General features: G+C 41.7%; 1 protein-coding gene across 12 annotated transcripts in view; it reads left to right on the top strand.

Moving 5' to 3' along the window:
• The window catches only part of nfixb (nuclear factor I/Xb), a 146,939-nt gene that overhangs the window by 11,313 nt on the left and 113,757 nt on the right, over positions 1-21,869 (top strand). For 8 of the 12 annotated variants that reach the window (XM_042392764.1, XM_042392761.1, XM_042392767.1 and 5 more), the window contains exon 3: positions 10,113-10,196. The exons of 1 other annotated variant lie outside the window; for it this stretch is intronic. In XM_042392764.1, coding sequence (XP_042248698.1) covers positions 10,113-10,196 — 84 coding nt within the window. Of the gene's footprint in view, positions 1-1,103; positions 1,951-10,112; positions 10,197-13,882; positions 14,129-17,705; positions 17,742-21,869 lie in introns of those variants that run through there. 3 more of the 12 variants (XM_042392763.1, XM_042392766.1, XM_042392769.1) reach the window with 3 other exon arrangements.

Below are 21,869 nucleotides of genomic sequence, written 5' to 3'. Positions count from 1 at the left end.
AAAAGGTCCAAATGCTACTCGGTAATTTATTCATGAACAGGCCGGTCTCTTGAAGGCGTGTCTGCTGAAATTCCATCTGAATATCCGAGGCTAATTTGATATTTCTTGTGAATAAATATTGTGTTCATACTCCAGCCAGGAGTCATGCACCTGCTCTCTCTATCTTATTGCTTTATTCATGACTAAATAAACAGAGGTCCACCTGAATGGACGGCACAAAAACAGACACGTTTTTACGGTGGCACTGATGGCTGTGCGTAAAATCGGAGGAAACATGGCAAATACAGGTGTTTCAAACCTTTCAAATAAGTCTAGATGTCAGATTAATGACTAATACTTCTCATATTTTTCCTACCTGCAGGCATGTCATAATACAGGTCTGTCCAATAATCTGCCATGTGAATGAACTCATTCTTAGGTAAAGATTTAACCCAGCTCGACTCCGTTTAACCACTTTTTACCTTAAAACTTACGCGTCTTTCTCAGAGAAATCCATGGATCTTGGTAACAATATGTAGGCAAGAGTGAGGCAGGTGATGAAGCCTAAAAAACATGCATTGATTCTCTTTTGAAAATATAATTATATTATTTAAAAATATGATATAAAGAACATGATTATATTCAGTTTTTGTTTTAACTGGTGTCCACCTGCTGCAGGTGATGTTTCACCACTCTGGTCCACGTGCATGCCTCCCTGCATTTAGGCTGAATATTAAGTTTGCAAAACGACGTTTACAGCTTGCATTTCAAACTCTCAGAAAATATTTGGGTTTTTCATAACCTTCCCCCTCTGCTCCCTCCCGCCCTGTCTGTCGGCCCCGAGCTGCCCGTACACTGTTGCCGGTGAGAGCTACTAATCCCCTGCGTCCATGGTTTACTCTGAGCCGGTATTTAATTCCTCTAAACCCCCAGCTGCCGCCCTGGTTACTCACTGAACACGACAGACTGTGAACCGCTCTGGTTATTAATAATTCACCAGCCCTCCGCTCCGCTTCTCCGGCCGCGGCCGCAGGATACACACCGCACGTCCTCACTGGTGCGTGTGTGCAGCCACGCTGTGTGTGTTTTTTTTTTTCACTTCTAGCATTTGTTTACTGAATTTTGGCTGCTCGGTGTCTCACGCGGGGATACACGGGGAGACGCACATTTCACCTCCTCGTTATTGTGTGTAGTCTCTGCGGACAGTGCCGGCTGGCTTTGCCCACCAAGTCCCCGCTAGTCTCACCAACTCTGATGTCTCTGATGTTGCGACATCCGTGCTGCCACATGCCGACTTTTGTTTTAGTCGCCGTTCTCTCCGCAACTTTCTCCGGACACTGAGGAACAGGTGGAGGAGCACCGGGGAGGAACTCCACTTTTTCATGAGAGCAAAGCCGGAGCATGCACAAGGGAAAGCGCGCGGCGTCGTCCCTTTTGCAGGAGCAACAGCTGATTTGGTGAGCGCGTAAGCAGAGAGTGCAGGCTACTTACTGTCGGTGCACAGCCAGACTCCTGCTCTGTCACTCGGGCTCACAGGGTGACTCTGTTGGTGGCGCAGAGCGCGGCGTCTCGGTGGACATTACGGTACCGGGACAGACTGGAGAGAGAACCGTGCGCACTGACAGGAGACCACAGCCTTGACACCGACGATTTTCATGGAAATATCACGAGTTGATACCGAGCATAAACACCTTGTATGAAGAAGTCGGGAAGCAGACAACTTGGATTATACAGCGCTGTTCTCTTTTGCCTTGACTGAGAACAGTTGACTACAAATTACAAAAAAGAAAGAAAATGTTTACCGGGCAGCAGGCCGTGTGTTAGGGCTCTTTTGCTTCCGGTATAAGGCCCAGCTGAACAAGAAACCGAGCAGTTTTCTCTCTCCCACACACTTTTTTTTTGGAAGCCGAACTTTTCAGAGTGGAAAATGGGTCTTTGAGAGTGTTTGGCACACTTCCCTACACCACAATGGTACGTGCTATGTAAACCAATAATTTGCTCATTTATGCAGTCAGCTTTCAGATTCATTGTAGTTGTTCATAGATTTAATGACATACAGAAAGAACTTTAATGTAAACTTTAGTGGGCTGAGTTTACCCACTTATAATTCTTGTGTGTGTTAGTATTTACTTGTGTTGCTAATGGGTAACAGTCACCAAAATGTGTGCCAAGTCCCACCACCCACCTATGTTTACTGTCACAATTAAGACTTTTTAATGTTATAATGTTATTTTTTAATGAGAGGAGTTTCCCTTGCTGAAATGCTACATGTACATTTAAAAGGATGTTGCTGTCAGGGAAACATAATACAGCTTTTTGTAATAGTTACAAAACATGTTGCCTGGCCAAATCAGTGTCCAGCCCTCTCAGTTCACCGCCCGATGTCCACTGCCTTCTGCCGTTTTATTCATATGGAGAGCATGACTCCTCTCATTGCAGAGGTCTCTGATGTGGGCCTGTCTGTAGACTATTTATAGCAACATATATGATACGCGCTATCACATATCATACGGTGTAAGCAGCTAATCAAGAGGCGTCATACAGGACTGCGTGTTATAAAGGTTACTGACATGCGAAGAGCTCCCAGAGCGCAAAACTTACCTAAAAGCAAAGTTTAACAACCCGTGGAAACTTGGCTATAAGTGGATAGAACTTCATGTTTGCGCCAACATTCAATTATGTGCCTATTTGATTTGTGCGTAATTACGCACAGCGGTTTAGTCTATTTCCTTCATTACGCAGGTGATTTATTTGTGCAATTCAATGAAATCATGTGACATCACAAAGCAAAAGTTTGTGATAATTGACCTGGGAACGGAGTCCATTTTACTATTCTTGTATTTGTGGTTGCCTTATAATTGGAATTGGTTGAGTAGATTTACTTTCGAAAGAAAACGTTTATTTTTGTCCTTAAATTTATCCCCATCTGCCCCAAAAGAGGATATTGTTTAAATTGGCAAATGCATTCCCTGTGAGGATGTGACATGAACATGCATTTGTATGCAGTCCTTGTAGTATATGAAATAAAAAGTCTGTTTTTTTTTAAAGATTTATGATATGTAGCTCACACATCCTTGACCCTTAGATAGATTTATTTTTCTATTTTTTTTTAATTTTTTTTTTGGCATGAAATGAGTCAAGTCAGGCAATAGTTAGGGGAACCTCCTACATACAACCTTGAAGCTGCTTAGATACCAAGAAGGGATCTTATTTGCACATGAATATGGAAGATTATTAGTATGAATAATTATTTGTTTACGAGCATCCTCGCTGACATGGCAGCTACCCAAGAAGCTCATCAGTAAAAATGATACAGAATTCAGGACAGGCCTCACATGGGATTATCTTGACTTGTTATTCTCCTACTTATAGCAGCTCACCTCTTTTTTTTTTTTTTTTAAGGAAAGGCTATATTGTGAATTTGTGCCAAACATTTCAGTTGCATGTAAGTTTAGTCAGAAGGCACTGGAGGCATCTGTCAATCAATGTCAGTTAGCTTCCCTCGAGGCTGATGCTCCATCTCTGACACACAAATAAACGCTTTAAACACCACTTTTATGTTACATGTTTGGTCCCACATTATAGTTTATAGACATATTAGACAAGCATTATTAGCCATGTTTCAAACATGTGCATAAATTAAAAGTGTCCATTGGTCAGCCATGGTCAGCATGTGTGTGATATAAGGAGCAAATACAGTAATCATGCGGTGCTGTGTAAATAGTTGGGGCAATTGTATCCCGCTCTGTTTGTGTGTTTCAATCTGTGTGTGTGTGTGCAGCCTGCCACATGATGATCAGACAAGCGGTTTTCCAGTCTTCTGTGATCTGCCTGTTGGCTGTTGCTGCCAGTGATGTCATCCCTCACTGTATACAGAATATTATGCCATTATGTTTGTCCTGGCCTTGACATCTCCCTGGAAAAATAAATAAGGCTTCAAGGAGGCTATGATAGCTTATGCGGTGTGTAAGCATTTGCCATAGTTTAAAGATGGAAACTCTGATATACGCTCAAACAGCGTAAATATTAGGATAGTGAGCTCAGATGGGTCCGTCAAGTTGATTGTTGTTTTTTAAAGCTGTAACTTTTTTAAGCTTGGTTAAACATGAAGCCTGTATAGCATTCTGCTTCTTTGACGAGATATCTATGTTGCACTAAATGAATCAAAAGTTAAAGATAGAGTCATGGGCCTGGGCTTGGAATTGTTTTCCGAGCAACTGGAAAACACAGAAAAACAAGACTTAAAGGGGCATTTCAGTGATTTAGTATTGCATTTTTGTAAAGTTGGAGGACTTACGAGGGACAGATTTTAAAAAATGGTCAAAATCGGTGCAGCAGATGTCGAGATATCCTGACTTTTATTTCCTCCTATTAGTCAAGCCTTCATAAGAGGAAGCTGGATCCTACAATTCCCATAATGCAACTCAAAAGCATGTTCCATAAAACCTTTCCTGCTTGCTAAATTTCCCACATCTTTCAAACTCCATTTCAGCAGTTTAAACCTCAGGTTTTTCTATCAAGTCTCAAGCACTTCAAGATAAGTTATAAGTTATTTTCTCAGACATAATACAACTGTTTTCACATGAGAGTGATGAGTAAACTTACCTTTATGTGTAAAATTGGTGGAGTGCCCTGTTAATTGTGAGGTTAATGAGTGTAGACTGTCTTTAATGAGTCATTTTCATCTGTAAAAGGAGACACAAACTTAAGGATTTAGAGGGACCAACTAAAAACATAAAGAAGCATAGAAGTTGTTTTTTATTCGCCAGTATTCCAGGTCAGCCTTGTTCAGGGTCACCTTGAAACAATTGTAAATCAAAGTGGGTTTTTTCTTTCTTTTTTTGCATTTCAATTAAAACAGGCACTCTCAGGGACAGAAAGCTGTTTTTATGTGTAGCACCTCTTCTTATGGAGCGCTTGATCTTGAAAAGATGAAATGAATAGCAATCTTAGTTCAAAAGGGCTGTGATGGATGGCTCTTTGTGCAAGGTGAAACCAGCAGGGGCCCTTGTGCAGCCTGCCTACTCTGCAGTGTGAGTATACATCTTCATGACTTGTTTAAGTAAGTAGTGAACACGTGCATACATCAAGAGAAAAACACTAGAGTGAGATAATCTCTCTTGTTCCTGCTACACTTTCAGAACTGTCTCCAAACATGTGACTATATCTGGATATACTGTAAAGCAGACCACTCCAGTGTTAGAATAATTTGACCCTGAAACAACAAAACGCAACAGATTTGTTTTACTTGTTTCAACAAAAATATGACATTATGACCTTAAGATGAATATTTTTTGCAGTTTGAGGAAAGTTTCACTTTCTCTCATCAAGCTCAGCCTGATCATGAAACTCCTAACTCTTCCATCTCATTTCTAACCCTGCCTCAATTACTTTATCAAGACTTAACCCTCACATTAATTGGTTTCACAAGACACCCCAGACTGCACACCAGCTGTGTAACTGAGTAATTTGAATCTACTTAATTTGGGAAGGTGTTGGTATCTTCTGCCTTCCGAGTTTAATTTGAAAAAAAAAAAACACAACAACAATACATGTATTTTCTCTCTTCACTCTCCTCTTTAGGGCCTTAATGAGGAATTAGAGCCAATAGCATTATTCATTAAACAGAGCTTGCCAGCTATTTATCACTGTAACAATATTAGCATATTTGTTTAAATTTTCAACACTTTTTTTTTTTGCATTCGTAACCAGGTTTAGCATTTTTAATAATCTGGCATCGAATGCATCGTACCAAATTGAATGCTGAAAGAAGAACCAGCGGCAAGCCCCAGAAACATACTAAAAATCCTTTATAAACACACACACACACACACACCCCTCTAATTACCGCCTCCGCCGCTCCCTGTCTCTTATTCCTCACCTCCTGAGATACAGGTGTAAAAAATCACATTTTTCCAGCATTTCTCCCTGAGGTGGCGCTGGCTTGGGCTCACACAACTTAAATTTCCCCTTTCATATTCCCCCACACATTTTTTTCTACAAACAAGTTCCCCCTCCCCTCCCTCCCTCTCTTTGATGTGCTTGCCACATCTGCACAGGTTTGTTAGCTTGTTACCAGGTGAAGAATGAGGATACAATTAAGGCTGAATGAGGTGGGACCGGGTAGGATGTCAGTTGTGTTTCGTCTCTGATGCTCTAGAAACTGTTCAGCTTGAAGAGCCGATGCTGCAAATGATTAGGATGCTGCAGTGGAAATGATCATAGGGCTGTTAATCAGTGATTGTGAGGATACCTGCCTCTCACGGATTGTTCGGAAACCCAGGTGGTTCCTGTGCTGGTGTGTGTCTGTGTATGAACAAGAGAATGAGAGAGACAGGGAAGGGTGGGCCATATGTATATGTGCTCTGATTAATCCAATGCCATGAAAGACAGCCAACTTGAACATCTTCCTTCAGATCTGACATATTGTATATGTGGTTATCACAGAGAAGTGAGCAGGCAGAGTGCAGCTGAGTAGAGATCAAGATTCATGTTTACTCTCAGAAAAGTGTATTGTCCAGCAGCAGGAAGCTCAATAGTCCTCTTTGCATGCCTGTAAGAGGGTGTTGGCAAATCGTCAAGTTCAACAACCTTAATGGAACAGTTCAACACATTGGGAAATGTGCTCATTCACTTCTTTCCGAAACTTAGCGTAGCCTAGCTTAGCATAAAGATCAAAAACAAGGATAAACAGCTAGCCTGGTGCTGACCAAAGTTGGAAAATATGCCCACTAACACCTGTAAGGCTGACTAATCAACACAGAAATGTGAAAACAATTTGTACTATTAGGGAAGTTATATAATTAAACTATTTCCTTGTGAACAATAACTAGGCTCAGCTCACCAAAGTTTTATTGTGACAGTGAAGTTGCCAGATTTGGCAACATGGTGATTTTTTTTCATTCATGCTGATATATGGGAGAAACAAACAAAATGTGTACAGCTTTACAAGTATTGGTAGTCGATTTTCACTTTTGACACAGCCAGGCTAGTTGTTTCTCCCTGCTGCTAGTCTTTATGCTAAGCTAGGCTAAACACCTCTTCTCTCCAGCTCTGTTCTTAGCCTCATTTGTGACCTCAGTGCTCCATATTTTAGTCCCTGACTTCTGCCACGTAACATTAACAATGCAAACATCAGAGGTAAAATCAAACCCTTTTTTTTATCGTGTTATCCAACAACTTACATCTTTAAACCTGCAGTAGTTAGCTCTGTTTTTGGTCTCCATGAGCCCCTTTAAAAAAGGGTCTTTAGCTGCTACATGTGCCAAGCTAGTCACTAACTTTGTCAGGCGTTTGGTCCTGGGCAGGCAGTGTACAGAGGGCTTTCAGAGCTTTATTGCTGAAAAATGCTGGAAATTACTCTCCTGAGAGTGGTGATAGTGAACCAAAACAGTAAAACAAAGAGCTGAAAAACACTAAAAAGCTCCATAAATATGAGGGAATCCACAGAATATGTGGGTTCAAAACTACGAGCGTCCCCATTCACATTACACTTACTTGTTTGATGTTATAAAAATATTTAAAGCTGCTTCAAAGGCATTTTTGTGATTTGATTGATACTTTTGTAATACCTGCTGAATAACAAGTAAAAATAAAAGCATTTTTATTTTTCCCCTATAAGGATTTCATTGGGAAGGCTGCGTAACCAAATCACAATCAGTAACCCACAGAGTACTGAGGTCACAAATTGGGCTACTTAATGAAATTCATATCAATCTTCTCAGCTCACTTGCATAAAGATCACACATAAGCATATTCCCCCAAATATTGAACAATTCCTTTAAAATATCATACCTACCACCTCGGTCACCAAAAGTCAACATCCCAGGCATCAAATGATTTCTACAGCTTTTTAAGTGTTAATTTCACATGGCTCTGTGTCTATTTTTGCTCTAGGCTGGCCATATGGATTGGGCATATGCTGCATATATATAGAAAAACGCATATATATAATTGATACCATGCTCCATAAAAAACTGACAGAGAGGGGGAAAAGGGGGCCAGTGCTGCAGGGAGCTACATCAAACAATCAGCCTCAAACTAACGATGCTCCTTTCTGAGTGTATGAGATAGAGAGAGGCAGCAAAGATGCTTCATTCATCAGCTGACCCACGTTTTAATCCCATTTATTTACTCAGTGTTTCATCACCTTGAGCTCGAACTTCATTGTCTGCGCAGCGCAAATCATTTCTCAACTTTCAACGTCTAAAACCTGTCAGAGAGAGGCGACCAGAACTACCAGCGTGCCTTGTTCTGTGCTACTCTGTGATTATCAACAGAGTAAAATATATCCTTCAGCTGGACCGGGCAGTTTAAGAGCTTAACAGAAAGCCCAGGGAGCTTGACAAGGGCACCATTTAGCGGGACAAATGGTTTCAAATGGTTTTCCTCCCGTGTTTCCCCACATATTAATGATGACAGGCCAGGAGTTGGATGCTGAGGCTGAATGCCACGAGTAGTGTTTTCTTAGTCACTTGGATGACTTGAATTCTAACTTTGTTTAACCCACTGCATGCTTCATGCGGCTTCCACTGAACTCATTATGAGCAAGACAGGCTATGCTAAACAAAACCAATGTTAATCTTATGTTAATCAATCCGCCTGTAAGACCTTTTGCCGCAGAAACGGAGTGAAATCACACACACAGATGCCCTTCCTGTGTTACAGGGAAAGGAAAGGGGAAAAGACTCGAGCTGTAACCTCTCATTCTGAAGGATATGAATAGCCTGTGTCTCCAGCCGCAGCTTGGTTAGCCCAAGTCTGGGACTTATTATAGTGCTGTGTGTTTATGCATGTGTCTGTGCATGTATTTGTTCAAGTGCAATCCTGTGTCACCATGTGCACTCTTGTGTGTGTGTGTGTGTGTGCGTGTGTGTGTGTGCGTCCTTGCATATGTAAATGCTTAAGTAACCTAATGTCTGTTTGAATTCCCTCAAAAATTGTTTACCTTACATGACAATTTAAATAGTATAACTTTACATTTTGTTGCTGGCTATGAGCGATGTTTGTTCCTGTTTTGGGTCCGTGTTTGTTTCTGCTTAAGGTATGTCGAGAGATCAGAACGTAAAGTTCTGGAAAATAGGATTATTTCTCCTCCTGTCCTCTATCCAGCAACTCAACTTAAGTCTCCTGGTCCCTATGTGAGTAAACTTCCTTCCCCTAACTCACGGAACCAGAGTTATTTTCATTTACCTAGCAATTTTTAGCCCTCGTCTAACAGGTTTAGTTGATTTCCAAAACAGACATTTGAATTTAGCCTAGCGAAAACAAATTTGTACCAGTTTGGACTAAAAAGTAACAGCCAGGGGCTAGCTAACTAGGCATAACTCCCATCTCCGATCCAGATCCTCAGTCTGTGGTTCCCTCCCGTCCGTGTTGTCTGGCCTGGCTGCCTCAATTGACAGCAGAGCTGCAATGGATGCTCATTCAGAGCCCAAGTCTCTGCTGGCGTGTCCCACAGCATACAAATGAACTGCGCTGAATAGAAACAAACACTTCGAATAAATACTTTAGCTGCATCTATCAGTGAAAGCAATGTAGGGCCTGCAGTGCAGCCAAGAATCTGTGTTTGTCTGTCTGTGTGTGTGTGTGTGTGTGTGTGTGTGTGTGTGTGTATATGGGCAGATGTATGTGCCTGATCTGTAGTATGTGACTGTGCGTATGTGTGTGTGTGTATGTGTGTGTGTGTGTGTGTGTGTGTGTGTGTGAATGATTTGTGCTGAATCAGTGCATGCTGACAAAAAAGTGACCATGCAGGTGAAATGGCAGCGACAGGAAATGCCATTGTGTTGCAGTATTGTGTGCTGGTACGGCAGCTAAACACTTTGCTCCCCATTCAAGTGGCGGTGACTGGCAGGACCGGGCCTCAGGCCTGCACAGCATATGGGCTCAGGCAGGCAACACACACCATGGACTGTGTGTGTGTGTGTGTGTGTGTGTGTGTGTAGAGTGTAAAGATGAAAGACGCTGTTTCTCCTGTAGATATCTGGTGGTGGGACTTGAGAATGATTATTAAACAAGTCATAGTAGGAGCATCAGGATGAGCGTAGCCAGCTTTTGTGTGTGTTTTACGTTCCCTGAACCTAAAGACAGTGTCAACTCATGAATAAATGACATGTTTTTTTACATTTCAGGCAACCGAAACCTTTCTGTTGAATGAAGAACCCTCCAGAGGTCCTGGAATGCCTGAATGCTTTGTAGTATCAGATTCATACAGGGTATGCATTTATTATTATTATTATTATTCATGTGTTGTTATTAAATTTGTTATTTGAGTCATTACTCATTACTATGACTGACAGTCTGTTTTCATGCTCTTGGTAATTGCACCACAATCATAATGTCATTCACAGCTCCCTCTACTCAGCTGCAAACCATTACAATCATTATTTCCACACGCACATTTAAGAAAAAAGGGGGCCTTTGCAACTTCACCAAAGCGCCCTCGCCTCACGGGAATGAAAATTATGACGATAATGTGCCGCATGCCTCGTTGTATAAAAACGAAGACAAAAAAGAACAGAAAAAGAGTAGAAAGTTGAAGAAAGTGAGCAGCTTTTAAAGAAAAAAAAAAAAAGAAAGAAAGAAAGAAAGAAAAAAAAAACAAGCCAGCGAGCGCAGTGGATTTACAACGATCAACGTGATATAAAATGGTAATAAAAACAGAGGGGTGGGGGGTTTAGGGGGGAGGGGGTCTGTGGATGACTGAAAATGTGATTGTTAATGAGGTGGGAGCCAGTTTTCTAGGCTATACAGTCTTTGTTTCCCAGAGTTAAGACTTACGCCAAGTCTCACAGAGAATCTGGGTTGCTACAGTGTATCGTGTGTCCCGGGGTACAGAAATGAACCATTATGGCTGTAATTGAGTAGCTCGGCTGGTAGAGGAGAGTTCTGGAAAGGGGAGGAGCGTCGGTGTGGCTGTATTGGATTCCAGGGGCAGCGAGTTCAAGAACATCCACAGGAGGGTGTCCACCTCCAACTTCTCACCAGGAGGTCTGCTGTTTAAAGTGCTTAAAGTGCATCACCGTCCCCCCCCCCCCCCCCTTTTTTTTTTTTCCTCTCTGTCTTTCCTTGTGCGTGCGTATATGTCAGGGTTCTCCTCAAGATTCCTCAGGATGACATCGCAACTGCTTTTTGAAAAAGTATATTAAAACCAAATGGAGTTTTGAATTCAACACCCTGTTTTGGTAGTGGTGGAGTAAGATTGGTGCTGTGCCATTTTTCACTTCTTTAAAACAGTAGTTCCCAACCTTTTTTTTGTGCTTTTTATTATTATAATAAAGACCTTGTCAGGCGTCCTGGCCTTAATTTTGGATGTGAGTTATGAGTTTCCTCTCTCAATATTGTTTAATATGATGTTTTTTAAGAAGACTAAAGAGGAAAAAAAAAAAACCCCATCAGAAAAAAGACATCATTCTGTGTTTTTCTTTCTTATTCCTTTGATCATCACTGTGAAAAATCTCCGTCATATCAAGTCATCTCTGTCTTCATTTAAAACCTTAAGACCTTATTTTCTTACAAGTGGAATTTCTGCACGTTCAGTGAGAGCTTCAACCCCTTTCAACTTGTTTCAAGAATTTGCTAGAAATTAGTGTCTGTGTCCTGAAACAAGGCAGCAGAAGAAAAATGAAACCTCAACATAAAAAATACTTGCAACAAACGGATTCACACTGGAAAAAAAAAAGTAGGAATATTCTTACGCTTGCAGAGTTTTTCACTTTTTTCTTCTTTTTTTTTTAAAGAATATCAGACTTTAAGGACTCGAGTTGAAGGCAAAAATGATTTGTTTAGAAGCCGATTTTTTTTTTTCCAGTTAACTTGTGACCCCTCAGATTCTTTTGCCGGTTCCTCACCCCCAGATTTGAAACGGCGACTGTAGCTGACTCCAGCCCAACAGCACAACCACACTTTTGCTTATCTCCCCTCTGCTGTGTCCCATCTCCCTTTTTACACTGCAGAGCCAGCCAGGTATGGTCTCCTCACTGGTTGTGGCATCATACTGTGTTCATTTCAGGCAAATGTGCGGTCACCCTCATCCTTGAACAACCTGTTCTACAGAGCTGAGGCCGCAAAACTCAAGACATCCACTGCGAGGACGGCGATCTGACTCCTCTGATCGTTCGTTAATGAAAGCCTCAGTTTCCAATGCAAATGTATAACAGCACATGAGCTGGTGGGTGAAGTCACTACAGCGCTGGCCACGCTGCAGCAGTGGTAAATATGTATATTCCAAGCGTGTGAAAAAGCAGAGCCGCAGCAGACCCACCAACCGTAGCATATGGCTCTACCATGTGTTACTTAATGAGAGATTTACTCACACAGACCACTAAATGTGTGGCTCATTTAAGGAGCCGCGGCAGAGGAGTGTTTGCGTGTGTTGCATGCAAGTCGACTCTATAAAGGAGGGGGATTTTGATCCCAGTCTAACCGCTTTCTGTAACCTTTTGCACTCGCGGTGCTTTTAATGACTGCTGCTGCAGCAAAAGTGAGCAAAGACTTCGGTGAAAACAAAGAAAATCCCTCAAGAGTTGCAGGTTCTGAAGTCAGTTCACCTGCCAAAAGAGGAACTAAAAAGGTGTGTGTGTGTGTGTGTGTGTGTGTGTGTGTGTGTGTGCTATGTTTGGGTGTGTCTGTGTGTATGTGTGTTTCATATTAGCGGTGTATCATATTCACAGAAAGGAATGCTGGTGTTATAACCTCGTGTGGTGGCGAGGACAGGAGGTTACGGGTTTTGTGGCGTACATATACTCCTGACCACACACTTTCTCCCTCCCTGCCTGCCTGCATGTGTCTCTGGCTCGCGTATCTGGCTGTGTGCAGTAATTGGCCACACAGAGCCCAGATCTCTTTGTTTCGCCTGCAGAGGCTTGTGGTATAAATGCACAAGCAGTAGGCCTCATAAATCTGTGGGACTCCAATGTCAGGCCCAAAATTTCAGCTCCGCTTCTTTACAATGACTTCACTCCCACCCAAATTCCCTCTGTACCACACTTGGGACCCGCTCCAAGAAACTTCACTTTATGACTTTTATGTGATATATGTATCACTCACTACTGTTTGTGTGTGTGACAAAAAGAGAGATTTTCTGCTCCCTCAAACACACACACACACACCCCAATTTAGTATTTTGATACTGCTCAGAAGCTGTAATTATACGTCTGTCCTCACTGTTTGGTAGTTTTCTCTTTTCGACTTCACAGTGAATGCAGCAGTAACTGTTTGGCTTGGACTCACTTCACTGGCTTTAAAGTACAGTTATGGCTTCCAGGCTGGGTCAAGTATGGTTCAGTAAATAAATAGGCTTCGCTTTACAGCCGTGATGAAATAATGCATTGATTCAAATGGCTGCACGTGAATTTAAGTCTAGAAATCCAGTGCAAACTTTAGCTCTAACGCAGGTGAAATCCTCACATCAGGAGCTGTAACAGAACATTTTAATAGATTTCATGCAAACTACTCACAACATAAGCTGCAAAAATGTTTGCACGTCTCACTATATATATATAAAGCTTCTCTTTTTTTTTGCCGCGCAGCTGTTTACACCACTCTGATCTATTCTGATGGTGCGTTTACGTTTTCAAGTCTTACAACAGTGTAACTACAAATCTTCTATAATAATGCACGACTCGTACCTTCTGATTATTATCTGCATTTCCATAACGTGTCATGACGGGTCAGTAAACACAACTGAAGCGTAACATTACCATGTAAAAGATGTGGGGACGCGCGGGTACAGCCTGTAGGCTCTGCGTAGCGGCTCAGATAGCCGTCGAAGATTAATCAAAAAGACACTTTTTTTTTTTTTTTTAATCTCATTTCAATCGTCAAAGGTTCTGCCAGCAACACCTTGATGAATCTACACGTCTTCTAAAATAAAAAATGCCGCCTCGCAGGAGAGTTCGTTACAAAGAGGAGAGCGCTAAAAAGTCCTGCAAGAGGAGAGGGGAGGGAGGCAAAGTTTTTTCCCTGAAAGTTTGTGCAAGCTTTCACTTTCTAGGCGGGGTTACTGTAAGCTGCAGCATGGAGTGAGAGAAACAGGACGGCGAGCGATTGCAATGCAGCACCACACCGAGCTTCCATCCAACTTAAATAAGCTCTCCAATTCTCCTTTCTAAAAATAACCATGTACTCCCCGTACTGCTTGACACAGGTAAATTGTCTTATCTTATTTCATTGTTTGGGTTTGTTTAGCGCAGTGGAGACGCTGGGTTTTTTTTATTGCGCTGCCTCTGTGTATTATTTGACTGTTTATTTGTTGTATGAGAGCGTCTTTCTGCTACCTGTCTCTCTCTGAAACTTCACCTCAACTGTGCGACGCTCGTCCCGCCTCGGAGCGCGTCTCTGCCGGAGAAAACTTTCTTGTGCGTTTCCATCGCACATGGTTTTGGAGAGAAAATGGCGCTTCTCCCGAAATGTATTTCATATAAAAAAGAAGGAGGGGAGCCTGCAGGAGGAGGAGAAAGGCAGAGCGCAGGGATAGACAGGCAAGATTGTGGACTGGAGTTAATATTACTGACGTTTAGATTTTTCCGAGTGTCGAGGCTCGCTAAGAGTTTGGCCGCTGAGAGGAGTTGCAGGAGAGCAGGGCGCACCGCCTTCAGGGCTGCTTTCATGTGGAGCTGAGACGGGGAGAAGCGAGAGTTTGGAGCTGGTGTGTGTGTGTGTGTGTGTGTGTGTTAGTGTGTGTGTGTGTGTGTGTGTGTATGTGTGTGTGTGTGTGTGTGTGTGTGTGTGTGTGTGTGTGTGTGTGTGTGTGTGTGTGTGTGTGCAATTAGCCTATTAACTGTGAAGAACTGAAGAGACACTCTGTTGCACCAGTTGACTATTTTACAAGTTTTTTGCACTTGAATGCAACACGTGAGCACACGTGCAGGTTAACAGCAGATACAGGAACTACATTTATTTTATATTTAGCTACATTTCAGCGTCTGTCTTTTCCTTTTCCTGGTCGTCACTACACACACACACACACACACACACACACACGTAGGAGTTTTTTTTGTTTTTTTTTTTGTACATGAGCAGCAGTGTGCAGTGGTTTTTCGCGTTTCAGTTTATTCAGACTAACTGCATGTATAAAATGATTGTCACTGAGTTTTTAAAATATGAAATTACTTCCTCTAACACCTTGCTGCAGGTAATACTACACCTTATTTTTTTAGGATTATCTCATTGCTGCACTTTTAAACACTTGTCTTGGCTTTTTCCAGCTATTCATATGAAAAAAAAAAGACTAACAAGGTGCTAGTTCTTAGAAATGATTTCTCTAAATGTACATCATATTTGACACAAGGCGTTTTTACTGTTACTTTGTTGTTGTTGTTGTCTAGAAAATGATAAAGTGTCAGAATATTTCCAAAAAAAAAGATTACTGAGAAAAGTGGACACTGATAGTAAAATGGCAGTGGTGAGCTGCACATGTATGAAATGTTACTTTTTGACCAGTTTTGACTTGCTGTTTAGTTATATCAGAACTATTTTTTTATTTCCTCTCCTTTATTCATGTGAGCTCATATTTAACAGACAATTCGCTCACAATAAACACAATTTTTAAACCATGAAACCTTTTAGAACGTTGAGCGAGAGCAAGCTCTGACTAAATATAATGCTGCTTGTAAAACTTTTCCAGTGAGCTGCTTGCAACACAGCCGTACAAAAAACGTCACATTTCAGCATGTAAAAAAATCCAACATGCCTAGCAGCTTCCTGTTCACACTATGAATCTCTATCTTTTATAAACCGAATCATGCTGAACTGCAATCGGTCCTCTCACCACGATGTGTTTTCCAAAGCTAAATAAAATCCTGAATTTAAAAAAAAAAAAAAAAAAAAAATCTCTAGTTTTAAATGTTTCCTTAAACGAAGCCTGTCTTCTCCAGGTCTATAAGATTTTGAATTATTTCCTTGTTAATCTACTCATTAAGTCAACCCGGTGGCAATAACCTGCCCATGTTCCAGCTGCTGGAAGCCTTTACTCTTATAAAGCAGACTTGTTTATCCCTCATTGGCTTCGTCTGACAGTGGACTGCCAGGGCCCATTTGATGTGTAATTCATTCCTGATTTTACAGTGGTTTTATTAAAAGACTTTTCCTCCCATCATATGCCTCTGACGACTGCTACCAGAGGCTGCAGGATGTTCTCAGCTCCCCTCTCATGCGGGCATGCTCATGTCTGCTTTCCATTTGCAAACATTAGCAGGATCATGATGTCGTCCTCTCGTTGACACTGGAAAGGGAAAGGAGATTTTTATTATTTTCCCTTAATTCTTCATTTTATTGAAGAGGCTATTATGAGCTACTTAGTGTGTTGACTCTGACACTCAGAGGGTGAATGTGACTGAAAGTAACTTAGAAACAGAAGGAAAATAGAATCAGATGAGTAAAATTATGATGACAAGCATTATTTCCTATATATTATAAGATGCTGTGTGTATGAGATTGCTTACATGTACTTTTTTTTTTTTTTTTAAAGCTCTTTGCTCTGTTGTCTGGCCTGCATGTCCATACAGGCCTTTAGAGGTCTTTATATGTAAATCATAAAAAAAAAAAAAAAATCCTTTCACAGCAGCTGATCTCCAAACAAAATGACCTTTTATTTTGCCACAGAAATTTATCTTAATTAAAAGTAATTGGCAACAGAAGCTCACACACTGTAATGTAGTACACATGTTGCACATCAGGGTAACTTGCAGCGTGTTGCAGGAAAACTGGAAGTGCGCGTTTACATCATGGAATATTGTATCATGAATATGAGTCCATATCATACCGTATTTACATGTTTTTTGTCATTTAAAAAAGGTTGTGCACCCACGTGTGTGTATAATGCAGATAAGAAACAACTTCCCTCTCTCTCTCTCTCTCACTCTCTCTCTCTCTCTCCACACACACACACATGCGCGCGCGCACACGTCCACAGCATTCCCTCGCAGCTCCGTCTGCAGACGGAAAGGCACATTTTGTTTATTTAATTGCTGTTAATAATTAAAATTCCGAGCTTGGACCTCGGATATGGCAACAATTGTAAACAATCGAATGAATTATTAACTGTGATAAAAGCATTGCTGGAGAGAAGCAGCGTGCTGGGATGTGACGGACGATGCGTAATGGAGGCAAATTGCGGAGGGAGCCATGAGAGGAGAGGAATGTGTGTGTCTGTGTGTGTGTGTGTGTGTGTGTGTGTGTGTTTGCTGTGTGACTTCTAGTGTGTTAGGGATGAAAATCAAATCTATATTTAGTTTTTTAAAATATAAAAATAGCAGTTAGTAGTTTGTCAGTAGAAGTAGAGAACGGCTCCATTGCAATGTCTCATATGTTGAATTTCGCACTCATTTAAAAATACTTTTAGAGCCTATAACACAGATGTTGCAATTTCCCTGTTCAATTTGTCTTTGATATTATTTTCTCTTGTCATTTTCAACTGATGATTCTATTTAATTTACCTTTTTTTGTCCATTTTTGTTGCCTTTTTTTTCTTCCAAACGTGTCCGCTCCCTGCAGGCCAGAGTGACGCTGCGCTTTTAAAAAACAGACTTTTTTTTTTTTTTTTTCCTTTTGTTTCACTGCATTTTTTAAAAATGTGTTCACTACTTCATGCAGCTCGTAATGTTGTCATCTCAGACTGTTTTCACTGGTGCGACATTTTAACTTATTCCTTCCCTCTGCCCCTCTGCCCGCCTGGACGCTGACCCCTGCTCTCCTCGCCTCTTAACACCCTCTCAACACTAAAGTATTACCCTACTCACCTTCTAAACAATGCCTTAGTGGTAAGTCCTGTCCCTATTTATTCAGCATTAGGTGTGTGTGTGTTTTTTTTCTTCTTATTATTATAATGTTTTTGTGATACTCCTGCAGGGCCACTCACGCTGACCCGCAGCTGGAGTTATATAGGCCCCACGCAGGAAAGAGGAAAAAAATCTCTCTGTTATTTTGCACACACTCCATGAAAACTTGCATTTTTCTCTGTGTATGTTGTAGCCTGTAATTGGCAATATGCTCTGACCAGACGACACTTTTTTTTTTTGGTTGCAAAGCAGCGCAAGACAGCATCTGAAAAACTGGCTGCTGCTCCGGACATTTCTTTTTCTTTTTTCTTTTTTTTTTTTTTTTTCCTCTTTCAGACTTGTGCTGGTTTAATCTGTGCAGAGGAAAATATCAGTTCGTAGTTGGGAAATAGGGATAGATAGGTTACAAATATTACATCCAAGCTGGAGTTCGCTCTGGTGAGCGCAGCAGCTTCCATGACGGCAGTATTTCAATTTACCGTGTTAAAAAAAAAAGAGAGAGAAAAATAAGTTCTGCGTTCAATTTAAGATACAATTTTGAAATGTTTCCTTTTATATCTTAAATTTAAAAAAGCTATCTTATTTCTTTTTTTAAAAAAACCCTAAATTGCAGCAGTGGATACGACCATGAAGTCTACACTTTATCTTTGGGCCTTACGCCTTTCTCACGCAGTAAATTTCCTTTGTTTTGGTGTAGGCCAATTATCGGACAGTTAATTTTCGATCTCTTTGAACTGCTTTGACAGCCGATGAGAAATGTTTTCTTAGTGGTCTTTTCTCTGTAATAGTCAGAAGTCACCTTTGCTTTAAGGTCAACCGTCTCAGCGCGCATGACTTATTGCTTCGTCCTCCCGGTCTGAAGCGCGCAATTTTCTTTATCAGGGCTATATGTTTCTCCAAGAGGATGTATTATATTTTTCTTACGTCACCACCAATCCTTATCACTCGCTATCAGACAGCAGTGTTTTGAATGAAAATATCAAAGCAGCATTTAGAGAAGGGGGGAAAGCATGAGCCAGTTTGTTTTTGTGTGAAAATCGAATTAAAAATGAATGTAATCAATATTTGGACTGCTCTCCTATTAACTTTACATTTACACATATTTGGTGAGGTGGCCTTAAACATCCCCCCCCCCTCCCCTCTGCTCTCTCTGTGTCTCTTCCCAAGGCCTGGAAAATGAGTTGGAACAGCTGTTCAGAGGATTAAAATCTGATGGAACCGCAGTCTGAATAAACAGAAATGTTGGATATTTCAGAATTAAAGACACACACATGCATGCGTGTGCAGCAGCACAGACACACACACACACACACACACACACACACATACACGGACATGCAAACAAACAACTCCTTCCTCCAGATAAAACATGCACCTAAAACCTTTGGTGCCATGTCTTCATGCCAGTTAGGCCTGTGAGTGGTTATCACTGGATTAGCAGGGATGCCAGGCCATCCTTTAAAAAAAAAAAAAAAAAGTCCCTTTCAAGCCGTTCGAAAAGCATCACAAGTCACATTGCAAGAAGTTAAGAATAGGTCTTACTGCCTGTATTCAATTTCTCAGATAGGTATATTGAATTATGATATCACTGTGGGTTTTGGTTCAGTGGTGCACAAGTGTAATTGACTTAATTCTATATATACAGCCAGTGTAATTCAGTGACACCAAATAGCAAAGAGAAGTTTAGTGTGTGCGGGAAAAAGTGACCCGGCAGCCAGTAAAGCACTCTGTTTTTGGCCACCGGACAGAAGAATGAACTCATAGTACATTTGATTGACATGTAGGGCTGATCTATTGTGCTCCCTTGTAACTGAGTTGTGTGTGCGCACGTGTGAGAGGGGAGGACAGCGGGGTGTACGGGTTGAAATCGGAGTCCATGATTGGCTGTGCTGCTGTTTTGTGCTGTACAGGCTGCGCCGGATCTTTTCCCCTCATCACGGGACACCAGGAGGTCATAATGCCAGACGCTGCCTAGGACACCGTGTTCCTTTTACTTATTTATTCATGCCACAACACCAGTTACAAGCCTGTCCACTGCTTAAAAGAAACACGCCACCATTAAAAGACACTTTCACACATTGTACTTTAGCCTAGTTCATTTCAGGTGGCGTTTGTTTTGCGTATGTAGTACGTGTAACGCCTTCCTTCCAATGGTGCCACCAAAGGCCAGCAGCCTGAAAGAAGGAAGCCATGCAAAGACGTCCCAGAGCTTCAAATGTGAACTGGCACAGAAGCTTTCTGTTGTCTTTGCAGCTTCAAAATTGGTAGCATGTTGCGGACTATTTGCATTCTAACTACACACTGTATTTCTGAGCATATCATTGAGAGGCTTATGAAGGTTTCTGTGATTAATGTCTTTGTCAGTAATATACATTTTCTGTGTTTATTGTCAGCTGGTGACTGGGGGGGCCACCATGCGTCAGCAGGAGCAAATTTACGGCAATTTTAGCAAAGAATTCCGAGCTCTCTTTGGTGGCGGAGACAAAGACGAGATGAGCCGGGCGCATTTTGGCAGGAGGCAATATAGATTTGAATTAAGTAGCATGTAGTTTTTATCTCGCGCTGCATGCAGAGAGAGAGGCAGAACCAACTGTGTCTCATTCAATATCAGCACAGCTGTCCCAGCATCCGTGGAGAATGGATTCCTGCTATTGCCATGGGAGGCTCCAGCCAAGAAGAATGGGAGGATATCCAGAGAGTGCGCTTGTGTTTTAAAAGGAAGGCGAGGAGTGAGAGGAGAGAGTAATACGCTGCTGTGTGTGTGCGCGTCTGCGTCCATGTGTGTGTGATTTTTGCATGTGTGTGTCATGTTGTCTCCGACCACCTCACTTTTCCTTCGCTCATGTCACCTCTGGCATGGATTAGTCTTTGGCAGAACCCTGGCAGTGCCCGCGGCCCCAGCGCGGTTCTGTGGTCGCCGATATGTTGTGCTGTTGCCATGGCTACTGAACACACACACGGTGCTAAATTACATAATTGAGCTAGAATATACAGAAGAAGACAAAATACTTAGTGTACAATATGAGAGCGGAGAAAAGGGGGGGGGAAAAGGCAAAGGGGGGGGGGGGGGGGGGGGGGGGGTTGGAGTCAGAGTGTATGAAAGGGGAGGGGGTCTCAGTTTAGAAACCACTACGACAAAGTGTGCTTTAACCAGAACAAACCAAGAGCAGAAGACAGAAATGCATTGGTGAATATTTGAGAGCTTTGTCATAGCTGAGCTTCAGACATTGGTACAGCATGTTCTTTCCCCAGATTTTGAGTCATAAATCTAAATAACAGTGCCGCCATTATGTGGGTATTTGGAACGCTGCAATAACCAATCTGACAGGGTGATCGAGGATAAGGTGTTTGCGGTGACACACACGTGCTGTTTGTGTATGTGAAAGAATGAGACGGGGAGAGAAATCCACAGTGTTTGTACGAGAGAGGGAGTGGCAGCTCGGGTTTTTACACAGATACACCACGAGGCACACGCTCGTATTTCTTTCTTTTGCCCTTGCAAACTTCCCTCTGCACCCCTCCTTCTCCTCCTGGGATGCACTCGGGTTCTGAACAGATCTCGCATCTTGTAAGTGAAGCATCGTTTAGGGCTGACGAGTGTTTCGCAGTACTTTAAAGACCCCCTTCACAGATGTTTGAAGAAAAATAATCTGCTTTGAATAAAAGATTGTCTGGTATAGTTTTCACACACACAAAAAAATTATTAATAAAGTAGTGAGAAATGCTTAAAAGCACTCATTCTCCTTCATGGAAAAATCCAAATCAATGAACGTGTAAATATAGTTCATTTTTTGAAAGGTTAACTGCTGGACACAAGACGTCTCCTGCTGCGCTGAAATGTCTATTTGTGCACCGAAGGCTTCAAATTTCAACATCAAACTTTTATATAAGTTTGTTGTTGCATACTGGATGGGGATTGGCTTCCAAAACGAGTTGTGATGTCACAAATCAGGCTTGTCCATACACGCCTTAAACTCACATTTATTGTGAGCACAGAAGAGAAATCTTCCTGTTTCAACAGATGAATGTGAAAACAACCTTCTAGTGTCAAACGCTGCACATAAATCATTCAGCACAGAGAAGCTCAAACAACAATAAGCAAAAAAAAAA

This window comes from Thunnus maccoyii, chromosome 18, assembly GCF_910596095.1.
Source record: "Thunnus maccoyii chromosome 18, fThuMac1.1, whole genome shotgun sequence".
Lineage (NCBI taxonomy): Eukaryota > Metazoa > Chordata > Actinopteri > Scombriformes > Scombridae > Thunnus > Thunnus maccoyii.
This window is presented reverse-complemented; position numbering and strand designations above follow the sequence as displayed.